The sequence below is a fragment of the Cygnus atratus genome, chromosome 12 (genome assembly GCF_013377495.2).
Source record: "Cygnus atratus isolate AKBS03 ecotype Queensland, Australia chromosome 12, CAtr_DNAZoo_HiC_assembly, whole genome shotgun sequence".
Classification (NCBI taxonomy): domain Eukaryota; kingdom Metazoa; phylum Chordata; class Aves; order Anseriformes; family Anatidae; genus Cygnus; species Cygnus atratus.
Window position 1 is genome coordinate 17,776,750 of NC_066373.1, and position 19,680 is coordinate 17,796,429.

Sequence of the window (19,680 nt, forward strand, 5' to 3'; positions counted from 1 at the left end):
AGTAAAGACTAAAGAAAGCAGAGATCAGCCTAATATTCATGAAAACAACAGAACAGTATAGTTAGTCCTACATGGAAAGGATTTCAGAAAGCAACTTTGCTATTTGGTTAGCTTAACTCTGAAAAGCAGGATAGAAGCCAGAACAATATACATTTGCAGGGGTTTATTTTGACAATGTGTTTAGTTGTTCAGTTGTTTCAGATATTTTCCCCCTCAAATGCCAGTACTATTTTTTAAAAGGCTAATCCCAGATATTAACAACAACCAGCTTAAAAGTGGTACAGTTCATCTGAAAACAGTAAACTACCGGTGGGATTTTTTCTAGGAGGGAAGGGTCTATGGAAACTGCTGTTTAAGTTGGCAGGACACCTCTGTTTCATAGAAGAAAAAAAGTTCCTGTTATAAAACACTTCTCTTGTTAGCAAACGCTGCACACAAAGGGGCAGCTGCACTTTGCTTACCTCGCGTGTGACTCTTCCGTTGTTATCAAAGTCATACAGTGTGAAGGTCCATTCTTGCCTGTTATCTTCCTCTACAGACACATCACATTGCAATTCCTAAGAAACATGCAAAGAGCAGCTGATTACCTAAAGCAAAAGGCCTGTTTGCAGAGGAGACTCTGTAGAAGGAGGCTGCTTGCTTTCTTCCTTCCTTCCTCCCTCCCTCCCTCATGGGAGGAAGCTTCAGGATATGTCCTGGGGGGCATCCACCCCACTGAAGATGTCTCATCACAATAACATGATAATCCTAACTCCTTTGGGCCAGGCTGCTGGGAATCTGTGAGATGTTTTCTACTTCATTGTAGAAAACACAAAAAGGTACAAGAAAACTACTCCCTGAAGCTGTTGGAATATAATAAGATTTCTCCCTTAAAAAGAGAGAAAGAAAACTCAGCTTAACTCAGGAAGAGAAAGACAACAGAAACAGGCTCATAGCGTGAGGCAGCAGACCACAGCGCCAGGAGTAGTCACGAACACGAAATGGGCACACGGCACAAATCCCCCCTTGAGACCCGTCCTGGCTGCAGATGCTGGCTGCCCACACCACAGGTTGCTGCTTAGTGTGGCCTGACACCACGGAGCTGGCAGGGAGCAGAGACCTGGGAGCGGAGCCCTGTCCTGATTCTAACTGTCTTTCTGCTGGGGAGTGTGAGCTGGGGAAAGCCTGGAAGAAGCAATTTGTTACAGGAAAAAATCCCCAAACCAAAACCGAGCCTTCAGTCGAGAACAAAGGATGCACTTCGACTGACTCCAGTCACCTGGGTGCAAATTGTTTGCTTCTTCTCAAGACATGTGCAGTCAGAATAATCCTGAGCCACAACAAGGCGAAACAGAAAAGTTACAGTGCAATTAAAATTAAAGCCACTGTATGTAAGTAAAATAAACAGCTCCAAATAGCTTCAGCATGACAGAGCTCAAAATACCTGGTTGATCTTCTGACTTGAAACCAATTCCCTACAGCAGTTCCCGGTCCCCCATGTCCCCTGCTGAGTTCAAAGGCAGTCTTCCCTCACTTGTAACAAGCCCGGCAGAAAGCTGCCAAGTGCCCCACACTCTGCTGTGGAAACACCGCTTCGGATTACACAAACATTCCCAGCACCTTTAAAAGCCGGATGGCGTTCACCTCACAACTAGACTCCTGTCTCAACACTTGCCTTTCTGATTCTTTTATACCTTTTAAACATTTACCGATCTCTTAGCCCCTACCTGCCATAGTTGGAAAACCTTCAGTTGTAGAACAAGGGGAAAAAATATCAATACTTGGTTCCTTGCCACACATTAATCCTTCCCTGTCCCACACTGCCTAACATAACATCTTTATGTGAGGATGTGCTCTGCTTAGTCAAGAGCCATGGCAATCTTCCCTGCATTAGTCATAGAGCCTGGTACCAAGTGCTAACCTTTATGGCATGCCAAGAACTACTTGGGAACAAACACAGACTCTGCCACTGCGGTGCAGTTCCAGCTACACTGGGCACCAAACATGTTGACAGGTGTCCTCCAACATTCTAATATCAAGGCACTGTTAATTGCAATTTATCATGCCTTTCCTGTCTGCAAATCTCTGCTATTCAAGGGAGAATATAAAATGTGCCTAGAAAAAGAGTTACTGCTGTGCAAAAAAAGGCAGGGAAAGTCACCTCCCTCCAGAAGCATCTAGTGACGCCTGAACTGCCTATGGGAACAGTACCTCCTTTTAATCAGCCTTAAAACAGTAAAAAATAAATTGCACCAGACTGCTAAGCCTGCTCTAGAGAAGGAAATGAACACACAAGCCATGCTGCAAGGTGGCTGCGTGGTCTTTTAAATAACAATTGAGGAATGCAAAGCTCATTACTGTGACAGGCTGACAGTGCTGAAAGGTAGAAGCCTGCTACATCTGCTGGAGTGCAGAGATGAAAATTCGTGCTGTTTCTTGCCAGTGCCAGAGTATCTTTCTGTTCACCAAGACAGACAACGCTCTACCTGGATGACAGCATGTTTCAGTACTCGTATTTATTAAATCACTCTCTATACAAACAAACTTGCCAACTGTGCACAATGTTTGGCAGTTTTATGACTATTATTATTATTATTTTTTTTTTTTAAGTATGCAAGGAAGACCATCCAACTTATTACCACCCAGGATCCTTTTTCTCCTGCCATCTGATGGATTTCCACTGCAGTATATGAGGGATGTTTCACTTTGCAGGCCCAGGCACAGAAATCTGATGGCTAAGGAAGCTTTCACAAATATCTTCTACGCAACCATATGAAATAGTCCACAAAAGCCAATTTAAAGATTTGATAACATAGCAGATAGCATAATAAATTATTTCTGAAAGGATAGAGGGTTACAATGAACACCTCTTCTTACTATACATTTCAGAGCCTACCAAGGAGTCATCATAATCTGATCTGCTCCAAACCTGGAAATAAACGTACTAGTCTAAAGGAACAACACCACCAACAGTAAGACACTGACTTGTGCCACTTATACTTTACCTGTTACAATTGGAAGAAGATATAAACATGCATCAGAGGGCACTATTTGATCCACAAGTTATTCTTCTACCTTAATTATGTTAATACAGTGTAACTTCAGAATACAGAGGACTTACTTCAAATTTTAGTTGCTTCTTGGAACCTGTGCGTGTGTCATTTTCTTTTTCTGCTCTCTTTTCATCTCCACTGCAAACTCCATCTGTCTTCTCTGGAGGCAAAGCCACTGCAAAAATATATTTAAGAATAAGCACTTATAAGGAAACGTCAAAGCAGTCTTATATTTGCAAATTTCTCTTCATAGATAGGGTGAAACTGATTTCAGCAAACTTGTATGAGAGGATCATTATACTTGATTTGCTTTTGTGTTCACTTCACATCTGGAATAATTTCAGCAGACAACCTACCAACAGCTTTTAGTACACAGCCTCTTCTACAAATATCACTAGAGTCACAGGAGGTTCAAACAAACTGTTGCGAAAATATAAGTCAGCAGTACTGTTACTGTAAATAAGTTGAATAATTTTGCAAAATATTGAAAGTATGTGACATATTGCAAAAGCATATTGCATTCACCAGCAGTGAATAGAGTAATGAAGCTGAAATGAAGTCCCCATTCTGTTCCAGCTACCCTCTTCAAATACACACAAACCTTATGACCTTCCTAAAAGGTAACACTAACCTGCCAAAATGATTAAAACTGTGTTGCTTTTTTTTTTTTTTAATATGCATGAAAAAGTGTATCTCACCTAAATTTCAAGTTAAAACATTTGCACTTCCATAATTCAGTAGTACTCATAAAGGACATCAAAATACTAACATCAGACATATATCACAGCATATCATATAATAACATATCAGAAAGATATATATACTTCTTATGCAGATTAACAGAAAAATGCCCAGGAACTTAATAGCTTAGGCTCCGACAGAGGCACTCAGTACCACATTTGATGAAATCCTAACTATGAATATAGAATTATTTTCATCAGATGTATGAAAATGTACACAGATTTTTAACCCTACTCTCAGACTTTTCAGATATGTTTTTTTTTTTGCATCCGTATGATTCAGCCAACAATGCTATGCCCGTACTTCATTAGCCATAGCAGTAATCCTGCCTTCTTCCCCCAAAATAAAAGGCATTACAAGAATTTAGGCCTAAAAGTCAGCATTTTCCTCTTGTGCTGCAACATCCGCATTTACCCAAATGCTTTATTCTAATGCTATGTTTCTTGGGGATGCCTTTGTAAGTAAGATCTCATGTAAGTGCCAGTTCAGTAAACTGAAATTCCTTAAAAAAAAAAAAAAGAGACATGATTCCCTCCAGGTCAGAATAAGCCATTTCAAACTCAGTTTACTCTGTGGTTCAGCTGGTGTTTGGCACTACTGAGGTACCTCCCAAGCACCCTCCCAGGAAAGCAAAGCACTAACATGCTAAAAATTAAGACATTTACATTAGATATTTTTCAATATTTTTTCACAGATAAAAATAGAACAATTAGCTACAAACAAACAAAGAAACAAAAAACTCTTCACCTTCCCATAATTTTATACTCTCAGAAATTCCAAAAGCTAAGGTTTCTGCCACAGCAGTCACACTGCCACATTGCAGTGTGTCACATTTTCTGGGCTCATTTCTTTGCTTAAATTTAATGCTATTGCATTACTGGTTTTGGTCTTCAAAACTGTAGCATCCTATAAAAGAACCAGTAAGGAAAGGGGGGAATGAGGTAGAAACATGAACCTTTGGAATTTCCTAACTTCAATATTTACCTGCAGCTGTGGAGTTTATACTAAAGCCAGCTTCCAGACACGGACATGTAATTTGCCTTGTACAAATGCAAGTAGACATGGACTCTATCATACCCATACTCACACAGTAATAGACTTTGATCTCTACTCCAGGCTATGTTAGAATTCCCTATACCAAACCTGAGCTAAGCAGGAAGGCCAGCTGAAGAAAAAGAAAGCTCACTTCATGGCAGTATCTTTTCTTGCCCATTTAGTATAGTAGTACTGGATGAGCAGAGATTGTTTGGTTTTGTACAGTGCTTACCATAATGAAGACACATATTATAACAAATATTACTTATAATACAGAACTCTGAAGTGTATCTGAAGAAGGCCATATGTTTTATATTCACTTTGACCATAAATACCACTCCATATTTCTGGAAATTCAAAGCTAAGGCCACACACACCCACAACCCACCATAACACAATCAAAAAAAGACAACATTTGGATATCCACCTTAGGTCAGCCCTGTTGCTTCATTCCAAAACCAAAAAGAAATGAAAAGTCCTTCATGACAACTAGTCACATTAACAGCGGTTCTTCATAACTATTAAACATGCCCTAGATTTTGAGTGGCTCCTTTGTACCAGTGACCAGTTCCTCACATTGACAAATCTAAGTAAGCTGACAGAAATATTTGTGTGAGGGACTTTTGCAATCCCTCATAGTCTGGCTCCAGTGAATGTGAAATAAATGAAAGTTGGGCTGGTATGACCCTTAGCTTTGTTGGAACAGTAGACAACTATTTGAAAAAAAAATACACCTACCTTATCACAAATGTTTTTAAAGGTATAAAGGTATATAATGTTCAAAAGACTTTTACAGTGGTCTTTCATCCATTAAGGGACAGCATCCCAAACATTGGTCTTAGGGCACTGAGGAGGAGATCTTGCACAAGGTGACTATTCCGTGCACCAAAGCTCTCTCTTTTTTCTTTTTTTTTTTTTCCTCCTCTGTCAAAATGAAGCATCTTTTGCAGGACATACACCACTTGCTTTTGCACTGCACTGAAAGCTACTGGTGTGTGCAAGGAGCACCAGAGCTCTCCAGGCCATGAGGTGCTTCAGAGAAGAACAATGCCAATAGCACGGACCTACCTTCTGGTTTCAGGAACAGCCCTTCCACTGGCATGTTTAATAACCTTTCTGGATGTACAGTATGTGTGTTCAGATAGGAAGCTTTCACTTTAATGTATAATTTATGTAACAGAGGAAAAATGTGCTCTGACAAATTAGTCCTCTCAAAAAACAAGAGTTCAGCTATTGGGGAAGGAGGGGATACATCTTGCAGTACACTCCTTGAGAGAGTTTAAGTACTGTATGCCAGAAATTATCCTCTTTGAGCTTTGCTGACCTTTGATCTGAAGAACTCATTGGCCTCGCTGCTCCAGGGAATTATCCTTTGAAATCAGTTATTCATTTTGGAGCTCAGATGAAATGGGGAAATCTGGTGATCTCATCCTGATGTCAAGTTTCATTCAGCAAAGAAAAATGAAGTCTAAATGAGGAAAGTTTAAAGGCAAATATGGAGGTATTAAAGTAATATTTATGAGTGATCAAATAATGTGTCTGTGCATATATCCTTATGTGCCTTATCCAAAACCCAATGAGCATATATATAGAGTGGAGTACAACTGTTTTGTCCAAGAAGCAGAAGTGTTTGGTGTCTTGTTTCTATACTTAGTTTTGACTATTAACATGCTCTCAATTTCATGAAGGATACAAACACATGCTGAACCTACTTATAAATAAAATTAGAATGTCTGCTTGGGACAGTTAAAACTGGCAGCCTGTAAACAGAGATCCACCAGTGAGCTGCATGCCAAGGTTCAGCTATATTCACAATGTGAACTTCCTTTCAGCTCTGCCAATGATATTAAACGAGACCAGACAAGATTGCTATCTCAAAGGAGTGTGGAGAATTAATAGACTGGTGTTTCCAAAGTCTAGGCCATCAAAAATAGGTCCATGTACAAAATATCATCTGTGCAAAAATACTTACTTACCTCCTCACTCAGATAAGTCCTGACAGAGAGAAGGCTCTACATAGATTAATACACTGAAAAACCTACCCTGTTGTTGTGGGAATCCACAACTGGAGAAAAAAATGTATATTTATTGCTTCCCTTGGGAATAACCATATGCTCTCAAAAACAATGTTCCCTAACAGAATCTTTCATGAATTGAAATGCTGCATATGTTTTCTTTATGATGTTCTCTTTTCTTGTTCATTATTAATGGTCTTGTATTCACTTCTATAACCTTAAGACACTATAAAAATGCGTCTGGACAATATTTGAAATTGGAAAGACAATAAAGGGAAAATATTAACTTGGAAAAATTGTGAAATACCATTCTTTCATGAAAAACAAACTGACTGGCTTAAGTGTACTAGCAGATGTTTCTCTCTAAGATTGTTAATTACTACCACCCAATTGCTCATAATTGGAGGGGGGAGAAAGGCAGAATGAACACCAGTTTAAAGATATTAAGGCTCCTCCCTGAAGAATCAACATTTTTCCCTCAAAGGTTGATTCATTCTTCTGAAAAGGAGTGGGTAATAATTCCAACTGTTCCTTAGGAATCTCAAAAAAAAATTTAATAAAAATAATAATAAAAATCCCAGAAATGAGGTAAAACTAATTGCTGTGCTGTGCATACTGAGTGAGTACAGAACAATAGGTTTCTGACAGTGAAAGTATTCTTCACTGACCTGCACCTTACATCTGAGAATAAAGAATTAAAAAAAAATGGAAAGCCCAAACAGAGCTGCAGTCAGGTCAAAAAGTGACTGTTTAAAGTTCCACCCTCACTCAGGTGGCTTGTCATTTCAGATTTCTCAAACCCTTGTTCAAGCAAAGTACTATGATTTTTAGCAAATTATCTTCTTTGTCAAAGGACAGCTTCACTGTTTTTCAACTGTACCAAGCATTTTAGCCAAAAGGATTAAGAGGATCTCACGGCCAGATGCAAAAAAAAGATGCAACTCTGACGAACGCTCACGTCTAAGCTAACAGCTACCGAGTCAGAATTTACACAGCAATTATGAGAACTCAGGCTAAAGATGAACTACTTCAGAGCTTATTTGGGATGACAGCCATTTAGAAAGGTATTTGATAGATCACAGTGCCTTAACTCAGAATGAAGAACTATGGGAGAAGCTATGCAACTCCACAGTGACAAATTATGACTGGATGTTACCAGTGACTATTATCTCAACGTCAGGGTCATTACTATGTAATTTTTGCGAGGAAACAGAGCCAAAGGTAAAAATTGGAGAATTGACAAAAATGCCATCTATGAAAGTCAGCATCTGGCATACATGAAACAAAATCCTTTGAAGTGAAATATTATTAGCCTTCCCCTCAAGTCGGATAGACTGGATTCCCAGCAATTCTTTAAAACTACTACCAGAAACAAAGGGACAGAATTATCTGTACGCAGGGAAAAATAATAAACTGCACACTAGAATCTGAGACTTGTGGGGGAGTAGGGTAAAAAGGAAAAAGTAAAAGTGAATAGACATATCAAGACAAGGAGATGAAGTCATAAGCGCTTCTGTAAGAGCTCAAATGGAACTTCAGTAGCAATATTTGACTGGTGGAATTGAACGTCAAAAAGCTGGTCCGAGAGAACTCAGTAGTAAAATTCCTATTGACGTCAACAGGGCAAGGGTCTCACTTCCAATTTACAGATCCAGCAGACACAGCAGAACTTCAGGTCAGATACTACGAGGACCAAAGGGACAAGAAAAGAATTAATTGTGTTGTTTTTCCTGAAGTCTCTAATGTCTAAATTATCTGGTTCTGTCAACAATTTTTTCATTGCAAATCAGGTTTGACAAACATAACTGACATTCTTTGCTGACTGCACAACCACCCGAGCAATAACAACTGCCTGATAGTTATTGAGAAGTCCTGTAATTAACAATTACATACACATTCAAATTTCACTTTAAAGTTCTCCTGGAGGCCATGAATTAAGAAACACCACCCCCATTAAGCACACATTTTGGTTTTATTCCACAGGAGTTGACTGAAATACATTCCTGATGGAGATAGCTTTGCTTGAGCGAAGATCCTCTTCTCCTGTGGCTCATGCCCACATGCAGAATAGGGCCAGGAAGCAAGTAACATTCCTGATCCACAGCCACCAGAACAGCAAGCACATAGAAAAACAGACTCGTGCTGGGTCAGTGCCAAAAGCATGTATTCAACTTTCTCTGGCTGAAAGCTAAAGCTGATGAATTAGACACACCCTTCAAAACAACAAAGATCAAGCTGCCTTCTCTGAAACTTACTGTAGGGAAATTAATTGTCCATTTTACGTCCAGTGGGACAAATCAAAACCAATTTAGCAAAAGCTGTATACTAGTAGTGAGGGATAGATATTTTAACCTGAAAATATGGAGAGAAGTCATTTTCTTCTATTTCCCTGTTTCCTGGTCACAGCACAAATTAAGGGTTCAATTACACACCACAGAGAGGGAAAAAAAAAAAAAAAAAGTGTCATAAGACCTGCTGCCAGTGCCCAACCATGGGGATAGTTAAGCATAGAACAGACGGGTTGTGACTCAGAACATGTGATGTCTTTAAAAAATTAAAAAATAATAATAAAAAAAAAAGAGCCCAAAATATTTCAAACATTCAGGCATCAGATAATGATTCTAACTGACAAGACACCACCAGGACCTTTGGGAATTGCTACACTGAAGTTCACTTGGATGTTATCATGCAGCATTTTCTCTCCTGAATAAATAACACTCAGACTCACAGGTCTGTGCGCTACCACCTCTCCCTAAAGTGTCAATTCTCATTCTCAACCCCAATAATTTCATATTTATAAATGGAAGTATTTCCAAATGCTGATGTAGAATCACAGCATGGTTCTGGTTAGGTCTGGTGTCTTGTTTTGGTTGTCAGGCTGCAGGATTTTTTTTTTTTTTTTTAAAGGACGTGTACTACAGATGCACGCACAAAGGACAACACAGTCTCTCTCTGCTAACTAGCGTATAACTCATACATGCTTAAACACTAAACCTAGATTTCTTGCACTCTCTCTGGAGTGAGTTTGCTGAAGGGAGGGAGTTTGCTGAATTTTGCCAGATTATGATTCCCTTTTCCAATTAGTTCCCCAACTGGCTGTATTTCATCAACAACTGCCAGATTAAATGCCTTACTTGACCATCTTCACCCAATACACTTTGATGTTCAGTTCTCAAGCTTCAAAATACCTTTTGGATGAAGATCAGACAACACTAAACAGAATTACTAATTAATTAAGCAAAGTTAAATTTTAAACACTGTTTGTTGTGTTAGCCAAAAGCCCGAACAGAACAGTCTTTCTTCCCTTCCTCATCGAAGATCAAAGAAGATCATTTCTCCCTCCCCTCCCCTACTTAAAAAAGGGGAGGCTGGGGGGGGGAAATCGCCATAAGCTTTGGTCAGAACAGTTCAGGATGATACCTGTAACAGCAAGACTTGTGTTTGATGGCTGGGCATATCAAAAGCCACATTAACATAACACAATCTGCTATAACGATCTGTGTCATTTAATGTGGGTAAGTGCTTCTTAAGTGAGAACTGTCACTGTCATATGGACCACTTACTCCTTTCTAACGGTGTTGTGTGTCCCTGGAGCTCTGAATGGGCCTGCAAAGCGCTGGATTCTGTTGCAGAGCAGTGACAGATGGACACCAAGCGACCATTTCTAACTTAAAGCAAAGGAGGACAGACCTCTTCCCTCTAAAAATGGCTATACACTGACTTTGGTAACAATTCTCCTTTTGAAAATCCCTTCTCAGTGTAAGCTGCAGATATGTGTGTTCACATAGGATGTTCTGTCCTAATTTTTTTTTGTCTCCTCAGATTTTCTCCCCCGAGATTCACGGGGGAAGAAAAAGAAGAAAAAAGTAACACTCTGAGACCTTTTATTCAGATGAAGACAGAATAGGTAATGCTATTAATAATGTAGGCTTTGATATCAACTCATTCCCATCTAACTTAGATATTCAATGGGAAAATCTCGTTTCCACTACCTTGCTATGTAACAGGGCCCATAAAGGTATTTGAGCTGTAAAATTCATTCCATCTGAAAAGCTTCCCGTGAGGAAGAACACCACTCTGACCCTCACAAAAGTAGCTTTGGGAGCAAAAAATAGTCCTATACTGCAAGAAGTCCTATACTGCAATATCATTTTGGCTGTGCTGAATCAGTTGCACCTCTGACAACTCTCTCATAGCTAATGTTCACAGCAGGTTCAGTGTTCCCATCTGCAGAGACCGACATCTCACTGTGAGAGATGGGGGAAAATGAAGATTTATCCACAACACATCGTACAACTAGAAAGTGACATAGAGACTAGCAGGCCAGCAAATACACATGTATGCACAAGCACGGGTCTCTTGTACTTATCATATCATATCCATATGTGGGTGAGGAATAGTACTGAGGTGATACATCACATACTGCAAAACATCTAGAGAAATAAAATTCCGCACTTGGATGGCCCCATCCTCTGTAGAGGCTCATGGAAATGACCAAAGGGCCCACAGTACCACACTCCAGTTTCACACACACAAATCCTTTGGAGGGACTATAACTTTCCCCTAAATAAATCTTTTGCACACACAGCTCAGGGCTGCCTGGGCTCCCCTTGGTGCTGAGCCCTATGCCCAGCCCTGGCTGCAAGGCACAGCAAAGCTCCCCGGCTCCTCCAGAGCCCTATGAAAATTCCTCGGCTAGGAGCTCTTCTACTTCTGGATACTTTCTTTTACAACTTCTATTCTTTCTCTCTCTTTTTGTTACCCGTACAGTTTTAAATCCCTTTCAGTACAAACTCAAGCACTTTATATGACATGTTTTACTGGTGAAAGGACCGGGATGGCTGGATCAGATTTCTAAAGCAAGAAAATTCTGATTATTGGTATTTTTATTTTCTTGGTAGGCTGGGGGGTTGGGACTTTCCATCTAACAAGAGCAGCAGGACTCTGAGCTCTTTCAAGAGCAGAAATGTTGCTTCAGGTTCATTTCCACAGTCCCATAGTGCTGCACTTATTATTTGCTTTTACTCACAAACTAGTTGTGGTTAAAAAAAAAAACACTCTTCCAAACAAATGACATTTTATCTTTTTCTGCACAGGAGAATAAGGTTGACTGCTACTTGTGCTTTGAGGTTTGGGTATGATTGAGATGAAACATCTGTTGAGAAAAAAGGTGTGGGGGGGACTTTTTTCTGCTAAAAATATCATGTCTTTTTTTTTTTTTTCCACCAAACTTGAAACATGTGATGAAATTCAACTTTTAAAATATAACCCTGGAGCTACTTGAAACTATAAAAGTCTCCTCAGTATCTGAGGCAAGTCAGAATTTCCACTGTTCAAGCTGGGCTTTTATGAAGAGCAGACTTTAGAAAAAGCTGTAATCTGTCTAGGTAACAAAGGGCACTTGTTCTGCCTGGTGAGGTAAAACTTTGGGTTTCTGTAGCTACTGCAGCAGAAGTGGAGTATGAAGCACACAAAAGCACCCTGACTGATAACACTTTGAATTTGGAACAGCAACTGGCAAACGCAATATGCTTTTCACTGAAATTGCCTCTATACGTCTGCATGTACACACTTGTGTGTTTGTAAGGTTCGGCAGGATGACAGGTTGTTGTGTCTCAACTACCCAGCCCGAAAGTTCAGGCAGCTATCGAGCTTTGCAGCTACATAGCCAGCTATAAAAAATGACGGCTCCTGAATTTGACGCCAGCTAGATGGTTTCTGCTTCTGAATGCATGACAGAAGTGCAAGAACTATTTAGTCCTGTCATAATCTGTATGCTCACACGAGACACAGAGACACACTGAGATATGAAGCCCCTCCAGTTAGGAGGGCCTTACAGGAGCATGCGCATGGGAACCAAACAAAAGCCAATTGCAGAAAGGCACCAAAACCCCAGCAAACGGAGCACTCTGAAACTGGGTTGCCTGGCTGTGTCAAGGTCAAGGCAAACACAAGAGAACGAGAAACCTCAGTAATATTTGGGAGTTGAAGCAGGACTTAATGCCTACTGAATACAGTATTGTGAAAGAATTTAATGTTTTATGTAAAGGCAATGGATTTGAAACGAATATATTGTCTTCTGAAATAGCAAAGGCCAAAACGTATTTCAATTACAACAGCAAAAACTGGAATAATTCCATGAACACCAGCATGAGAGTATTATCTGGCCCCATATCTTTGCCTAGAAATATGCTCTAGTTTCACATGGGTAAAAAAAGAGAGAGTCACGAGAGAGTCAGAGAAGAATGGCATTTTGACTCACTTTTCAAAAACATGTTTAATAAAACCTCCACAAACTGTGGTCAAAGCTACAAGAAAAATAACTGGTAATAATCATTGCTGGGAAATTAAAAGTAAAAAAGGACCTTTGTTCTTCAAGTAGAATAAATGAAACCACTGGTATTCATCATGTTTCCAGAGAGATTGTTTTCGAACTCCTAACTGACGTGTTCCCATATTTCATTCTTTGTTCTTGGTGGTGGATGTCCTGGGGCAAAGTTCAAGAACATTTTTGTACTGCTGCACACGTACAGTATCGTAGCGTTACCTCTGCCCCATGCACACTAGATCAGCTGTCTTCCACAGTCGCTGCGGAGCCCATCGGATTGCCAAGGTGTATCTGATGGCAACCTTGGCACCTGAGCCCTGCCTCCTGGATAAGTCACTGCAGCAGAGGCAGGGGAGCAGGACACGGAGACACAGCTAGCTGTAACCCCCACCCGGGGTGGCAAGATGGGTTTGCCAGACCAACCCAGGCAGTGGGCAGCCAGCGCAAAGCTGTGTACCAGCCCCCATTGCTATGTGCTCAGGACCATCACTACCCAACCTGAATGAGATGAACAGTTCACTTGGATATGCCTACACAGTGCTCCTCCTCTGAATCACGAGGCTGACAGCCTGAGCGAAACGTCAATGGCCCAGACAGATTTGGCAAGTTCTGATTGCTCAGGCCCAGAACTTTCAAGTCTCATGCAAAGAGCACAAGCCTTACATCACTGGCACCCATCTCTTGCCCCTGCCTCAGTCCTGCTACAGGGTAACTTCCCTCAGGCTTCACATACTGGTGCGAGCAACCAGCCTGCTGCCAAAGCTCTGCCTCGACAGGGATGCTGTGCTCACCTTTGGGCTGTGGAAGGCAAATGAAGAGTACTCTTCCCTTTGATGAGATCTCCTAAGCTGTTTCCTTTGCCCTTTGATTCTCCAGCTTCTTACATGCACCATGAAGAGAAGCAACCTGAGAGACATCTAGACCTAGGTTTTCAACAGCTACACCCCCAGGAGACATTTTGCCTCCTAGCAAAATAGTTCATGACTGCCCTGGAGTTGAGAAGGAATGAATACTCTTATTGTTAATTGATCCTTTTTTTAATGACAACTCAAAAACAGCATTAGCTTCTCTATGAAAGCAGACAAAAATGCTAGTCTTAGGTAGAAGGAAAAACTATGGAAAACTCTAACATGCATATAATATTATTCTAAAAGCTTTCCATGTGTAAGGTGTTCACTAAATGTCAACTTTTTGCTTCTGAGGTACTCGTTTACTTCTCTTTTCATTTTCTTGGTTTTCTACTGAAATATTTTCTATACTTTGCACAAAATTAATATTAACATTTGACTTTCTTCAGCCACCATAAAGAACAGAGACCACTTGTAAGCTAGGAGTTTTGTTATGTACTATACTATGAAACCCTCTCTCCATAACGTTGTAAGGGACAGAAGAACAGGCACAGATGCAGGAAATGCAGGCTCTGTTCTCAGCTCTTCCATTGTGTCCTTGAACTTGCATGCATTCAGGAACAACAACTTTCCAGCACTTGGGAATCATCTGAATATAGAGATCAATGTGTAACTATTACTTAGAGCAGGTGGGATCTTCCCACTCTAACACAGGGGATTAATAGCCAGAACAAAATACTCAGACTGTAGACGAAGTGCACCATCTACCAAAAGCTATTAGGCAGCACCAGTAGGAGCTGGTGGGCTGCCACCTAAAGAGAGCGATTCCCTATGCACAGGGAACAAGCCCAGCACGGGCAGCAGAGCACGTCCCCTCCGCATGGCAGCAGCTGGCTGCAAGGGGGAAGGCTGGCCCTCCGAGGTGGCAGAACAGCCCACCTTTCACTGCCGATCTGTGGTCTGCTTGCCAGCATGGATGGGAGCTGTGACACACCGTAAAGGTCCATTTGGGAACACCTGGAGACCACTGACTCATTGTGCACAGGCTACAGACAGCCATTGGATGGCAACAGTCTTTCATCACTACTGACCTGGCTGCACTTGAAACGGCAGCTCTAGAAGTAAAAGCTGCTGATCCAAATACCAACCCCCCTCAACTGGAACAGCTAAAGTTAAGAAACACTTGCACAATTTAAAAAAAAAATAAAAAATTAAGTGCCTTATGCCATAAGATTTTCCTCCCACTCATGGCAAACAGCCTACCTGCTTTTATAATTTCCTGGATCTGTGTATGACCACAGGAAAACTTCTGCTAATCCTACCAGTCTCATGTTCTTTGGTGACTTTTGTTCTAACTGCCAAACTAAGCAGTTTTCTTTTGGCACTTTCCACTGCTCCTTCCCGCCCCCCACCCCCCACCCCCCCATGTTCCTTGGTACTCCTTCCAACTCACGGTAAGTAGCTTATCAGCTTCCAGCCTAGGCAGGGACGAGCTGCGTGTCAGACACTGGTGGCTGATGCCAGTGGGGCAGCCTCAAGCTGAAGGTATTGATTAGAGTTGTTTCACTTTGTTTTGAGGAAAGGGTACAGCAGAAACCTCTTGGCAGCTGAAAAAAGTACAGCCAGCAAGCAGATGATCACCAGTCTGAGGTGATCACATAGCATATACTCATGTACAGCAAAGCTATGGTAAGTGCAAAGGATTAGCAACAAGTCATTAAAATGCAGAATTCACATAGAGCCACCACAGGCTGACCACAAAAGCGCTTTTCAGGTAGAATTATTTGCCCTGTTTGCAGTATCAGTGATGAATAGGTGTTTGGTTTAAGAAACGACAGAAAAGGGAAAGCCTATATCAATAGTACTAGGTGAGTAATAACAACAGTGCTCAGAGAAAGCAACTTTGCCTGTTTGCAAGATGCGATCTATGTGTTTTCTATAAATATGCTGATGTTTCATGCAAATAATATATCGGAAATTATTTCGTTTATTTTCCAAAGCATAAATAACCATTATAACTGAAGACATTAACTAGAAAGGTACGTGAAGTTTGACGAAACTGCTTTTTGTTACACATTCAGACCCCAGCCTAGCAGACCACATGAAGGTGTTGCTAACAAAGACTATTTCAATAGTTAGCAATATGAAGATATTACTAACAACAGACTAACAAAGTGCGGTAAAAAGTGTCTTGCACGCACATAGCATTTTCATGATACACATTTCAGAAAGTTAGCTAAGACTAGTTAAATTGTTTAAGTTTTCCTTTGCTGATGAACTTATAAACAATTTGGGCCCAAGTACCATACCTTGCCACCCTTCCTTTGAGTTGATAACCCAACAGGCAGTCTTCCAATTACCAGTTTTAGAAACAGTCAGTTATATCTGCTTGGCCACAGATTCCCCGGGTGCCGGTCAGAGGGAGAAGAGACAGATGAAAGACTGACTGGACATACTAGTAACACATTTTGAGAAACACTTAGTAATACTAAGAATATAATTAATTATTATTCTGCTTTGCTAAATACAGTATGCCTCACTTGAGGGTTTAGAAATTCTGTAATGTCTTGTAAATGTGTGAAAAGTGCTCCAAGTATCTCTTTTACAGATATCAAAGAGAGATTTTTTTCAGCAACAACATGTACTTTGAACTCTGCTGGAGGGCTCTCTAATATTTATGGGCAAAAAGATGACCTGAATAATTTTGTCCTTTCTGGTACCAGAAGGGGGAATGTTTTTTATCTACGGCATGGAAGGCTGACAGCAGTTTGGATGTCTGTTTTAGGAAAAATATCAAAAAATGGGTTTATTGATTCAAGTCAAGTTCTGCCACTGCTTTCAGCAGGACCCTTGGATATCATGTTCACATAAGGCACCAGGAAGGCTTGGATCATCTCCAGTCTTCTGTCAAGAGAATAACAATCAAGACATCACACGCTAGACTGACAAATGAAACAGGGCACAGATTGCTATCAGCAGAAGAGGCAGCTTGTCTGACAGGTAAAGGACTAGACTGATCTCACAGAGGTGCAAGATTTCTAGTTAGGAGAAACACTTAAGTCATCCTTTTCAGAACAGTGACATGAGAAATCATATTATCACATAACTAATTGGGGTGATGAGTTAGGTGTCTCGTGAGCTTAAGGACTTTACCTTCAACTCCAAAAGGCAGCTGACGTGGACTGATAGTTATCTCCCATTGGACTCTAGAGAACTTGTATTGCCAGAAGTAGGAAATTGCCTCTTTACTGCAACCAGTCTGTGTCAGAGCAGGATTTTCCTGCTACAGGTTTAGATGTCACAGGCAGGTAAAATCAGTCTGCCTTGAAAAGTTTCTAAATGTTCAAGTAAAAAGACTGAGGAAATCCCAGTTCACTTCATAAAGACATGGAATGGTCAAATAAGAAAACTCTCCTGGTCTACACAGTTTAGCTGTAAAAATTTCCCCCAAATTAAGAGGAAAACAGGTGAAAATCATTCTAGAGAAAAAAACAAAACACAAGAACAGGTCTCTTGAATGATTCATTACAAACCTTGTTTGTACCTTGAAGAGAAGAGAGACAACTTGGATGGCATGGCTGAACGCACCAGTAGCAGGTACCTTTCTGAGCCACCTGTGCAATTCCATGACGGAAGAGCGACTTGCTATTTGATGCCACATTCAATTCCTGCCTGCCATTTTGGCTTCCCTGCTGAGATAAAATGGAAAAATATCTTCCAATGTCTGTGCTAGTTTTTTGACTACTTCCAGAATCATCTCCAGTCAATTCAGTTCTGCCAAACTACTACTATTCTAACTAGTTACAAGGAAGGGAAAGTTCACACTCTTTTATCCTAGATATGAAGAGTGATGAAGTTCATGTTTCCTGTGCAGACACTGCTGGACAAGAAAATTTGTATGTTTGAGCATAAGAAGTATGTACACAGCCACGGCAGACTACACATCACATGTACTCCAAGTCTGGCAAGTGGAAGTCTCTGAAACAAAGAGGGAAAGCACTGCTGAACTTGGAATAAAAGCTGCAAATGAATCCACTATTAAAATTTTATCCGATTGAATTAGTTTTGAATTACTAGTGATAGAGAAAGAAGGGCAACAAAGACTGTAAAATAATAAGAGACTAAGGTTTCCATTGGTTTCTTTTCTGTCAAGGAGAATCACCAGCCATGTAAGAAAAATCTAAAAATTGCCAATTACAGTGACTTGCCCAGCAGCAAAATCAAAGGCAGGTGCTGAATATAATAGACAATACTGGTCAAACTGTTTCTTTCTGCACACCACTCAGTAAACAGAGTCACCACTATTGAGTTCTAACCTCTTGTCATGCAGCAACATTGAGTCAACAATCCGCTCTCATGGCTTAATGCTTTTGATGTTTACTTTGTTCTTTCTATAGTTCAAAAGAATGCACTAATGCACCAGTCCTCTTACCAAATACAATCTTAATCCCAGAATCCCGAGCCTTTTGCTGTTGGCCAGTTAAGTCTGTTAAAACGAAAGGATTTGATCAAGCTTTACATAACAACACAGAAGTTAAATCCAGCAAAGAGAGTTCTTTTTATCTGTACTGCTCAGACGGCTAAGAGATGAAAAAAAGAGAAAAAAAAAGGTAATGAACTTGGCTATGTAAAACAAAATAAGGAATTCAATTATTTCTCTTATTGCCACTTTGTCTTTTCAGTGAGAGCCTTCTAAAGAGCTCAGATTTATTCTCCAATAAGGTCTCTGAGTGTGAAGGCTATAACTCTTCCCTAACCCAAAAGAACTGTGACACCTGCTGTGCTTTTTTCTTTTCCTTTTCCTTTTTTTTTCCAAATCTTAGTAATGTTTCTTTTTTTCCATCAAGCATTTTCCTGATTAAAAAAAAAAAAAAAGAAAAAAACCCACAAAAACAAAACATTAAACTAAGCATTGTAGGTCAAAGTACCACGAGAGAAGAGGAGAACAATTTTGTACTTGGGAAACAGATGGGCAGCTCTGAGGAAAGGTAAGACCTAAATCATTTCAAGTAATTAATGCTATATATAATACTTCTAATTCAAGATTTTTTTTCCCCTATTTTTTTCCATCCGTACTGTGTATTCATAAAGGTAGAACATAGGCTAGTAATTAGATGCTTGCCTGGTACTCGGTAGAGGTGTGTTCAAGTCTTTACTGTCACTCGTGTCCTATGTCAGCTCAGCCCAATTAACCATTTCTCAGTGTGTTACAGCTCCTGGTCTCTGAAACCAGTAACCAAAGCTTCTGGCTGATACATAAGTGTATACACATGAAACAAATGTGTTACACCCATACCTATGTAAAGATTGCAAGGTAAAAAAAAATGACAGAAAGTTATTTTAGATGGAAAGATTAATATCCTTTCTAGAATATTAATTGCATTTTCACACTAAGCATTTCTATCCAGAAAAGAGTTATGAGAGTGGTCATCTTGCATTTTAGCCACACAGAATTAAAACTGTACACTAACAAAAGTCTCAGATCATGTTGCAGATTCACTAGGATGCAACTTTTTGCCAATATCACAATTTTATACTAACACTATCATTCAAGAATATTACACCAGTACTAAGTACAAAGTTACACAAAAAGGGCAAAAGCATCCTACTTCAACACAAGCTTCCAGTATCATCTGCTAATCAGAAGCATCTTTTCAATTCAAGAGGTCATTCTGGGAAGT

The 19,680-nt window shown here is 40.2% G+C and overlaps 1 protein-coding gene across 2 annotated transcripts in view; it reads right to left on the minus strand.

Annotated features, from left to right (window-relative positions):
* The window catches only part of NKD1 (NKD inhibitor of WNT signaling pathway 1), a 109,835-nt gene that overhangs the window by 18,421 nt on the left and 71,734 nt on the right, over window positions 1-19,680 (minus strand). The window contains exons 5-6 of one of the 2 annotated variants that reach the window (XM_035543203.2): window positions 3,101-3,207; window positions 462-557 (exon numbers count right to left, since the gene is read on the minus strand). In XM_035543203.2, coding sequence (XP_035399096.1) covers window positions 462-557; window positions 3,101-3,207 — 203 coding nt within the window. The remainder of the gene's footprint in view (window positions 1-461; window positions 558-3,100; window positions 3,208-19,680) is intronic. The other variant, XM_035543204.2, reaches the window with a different exon arrangement.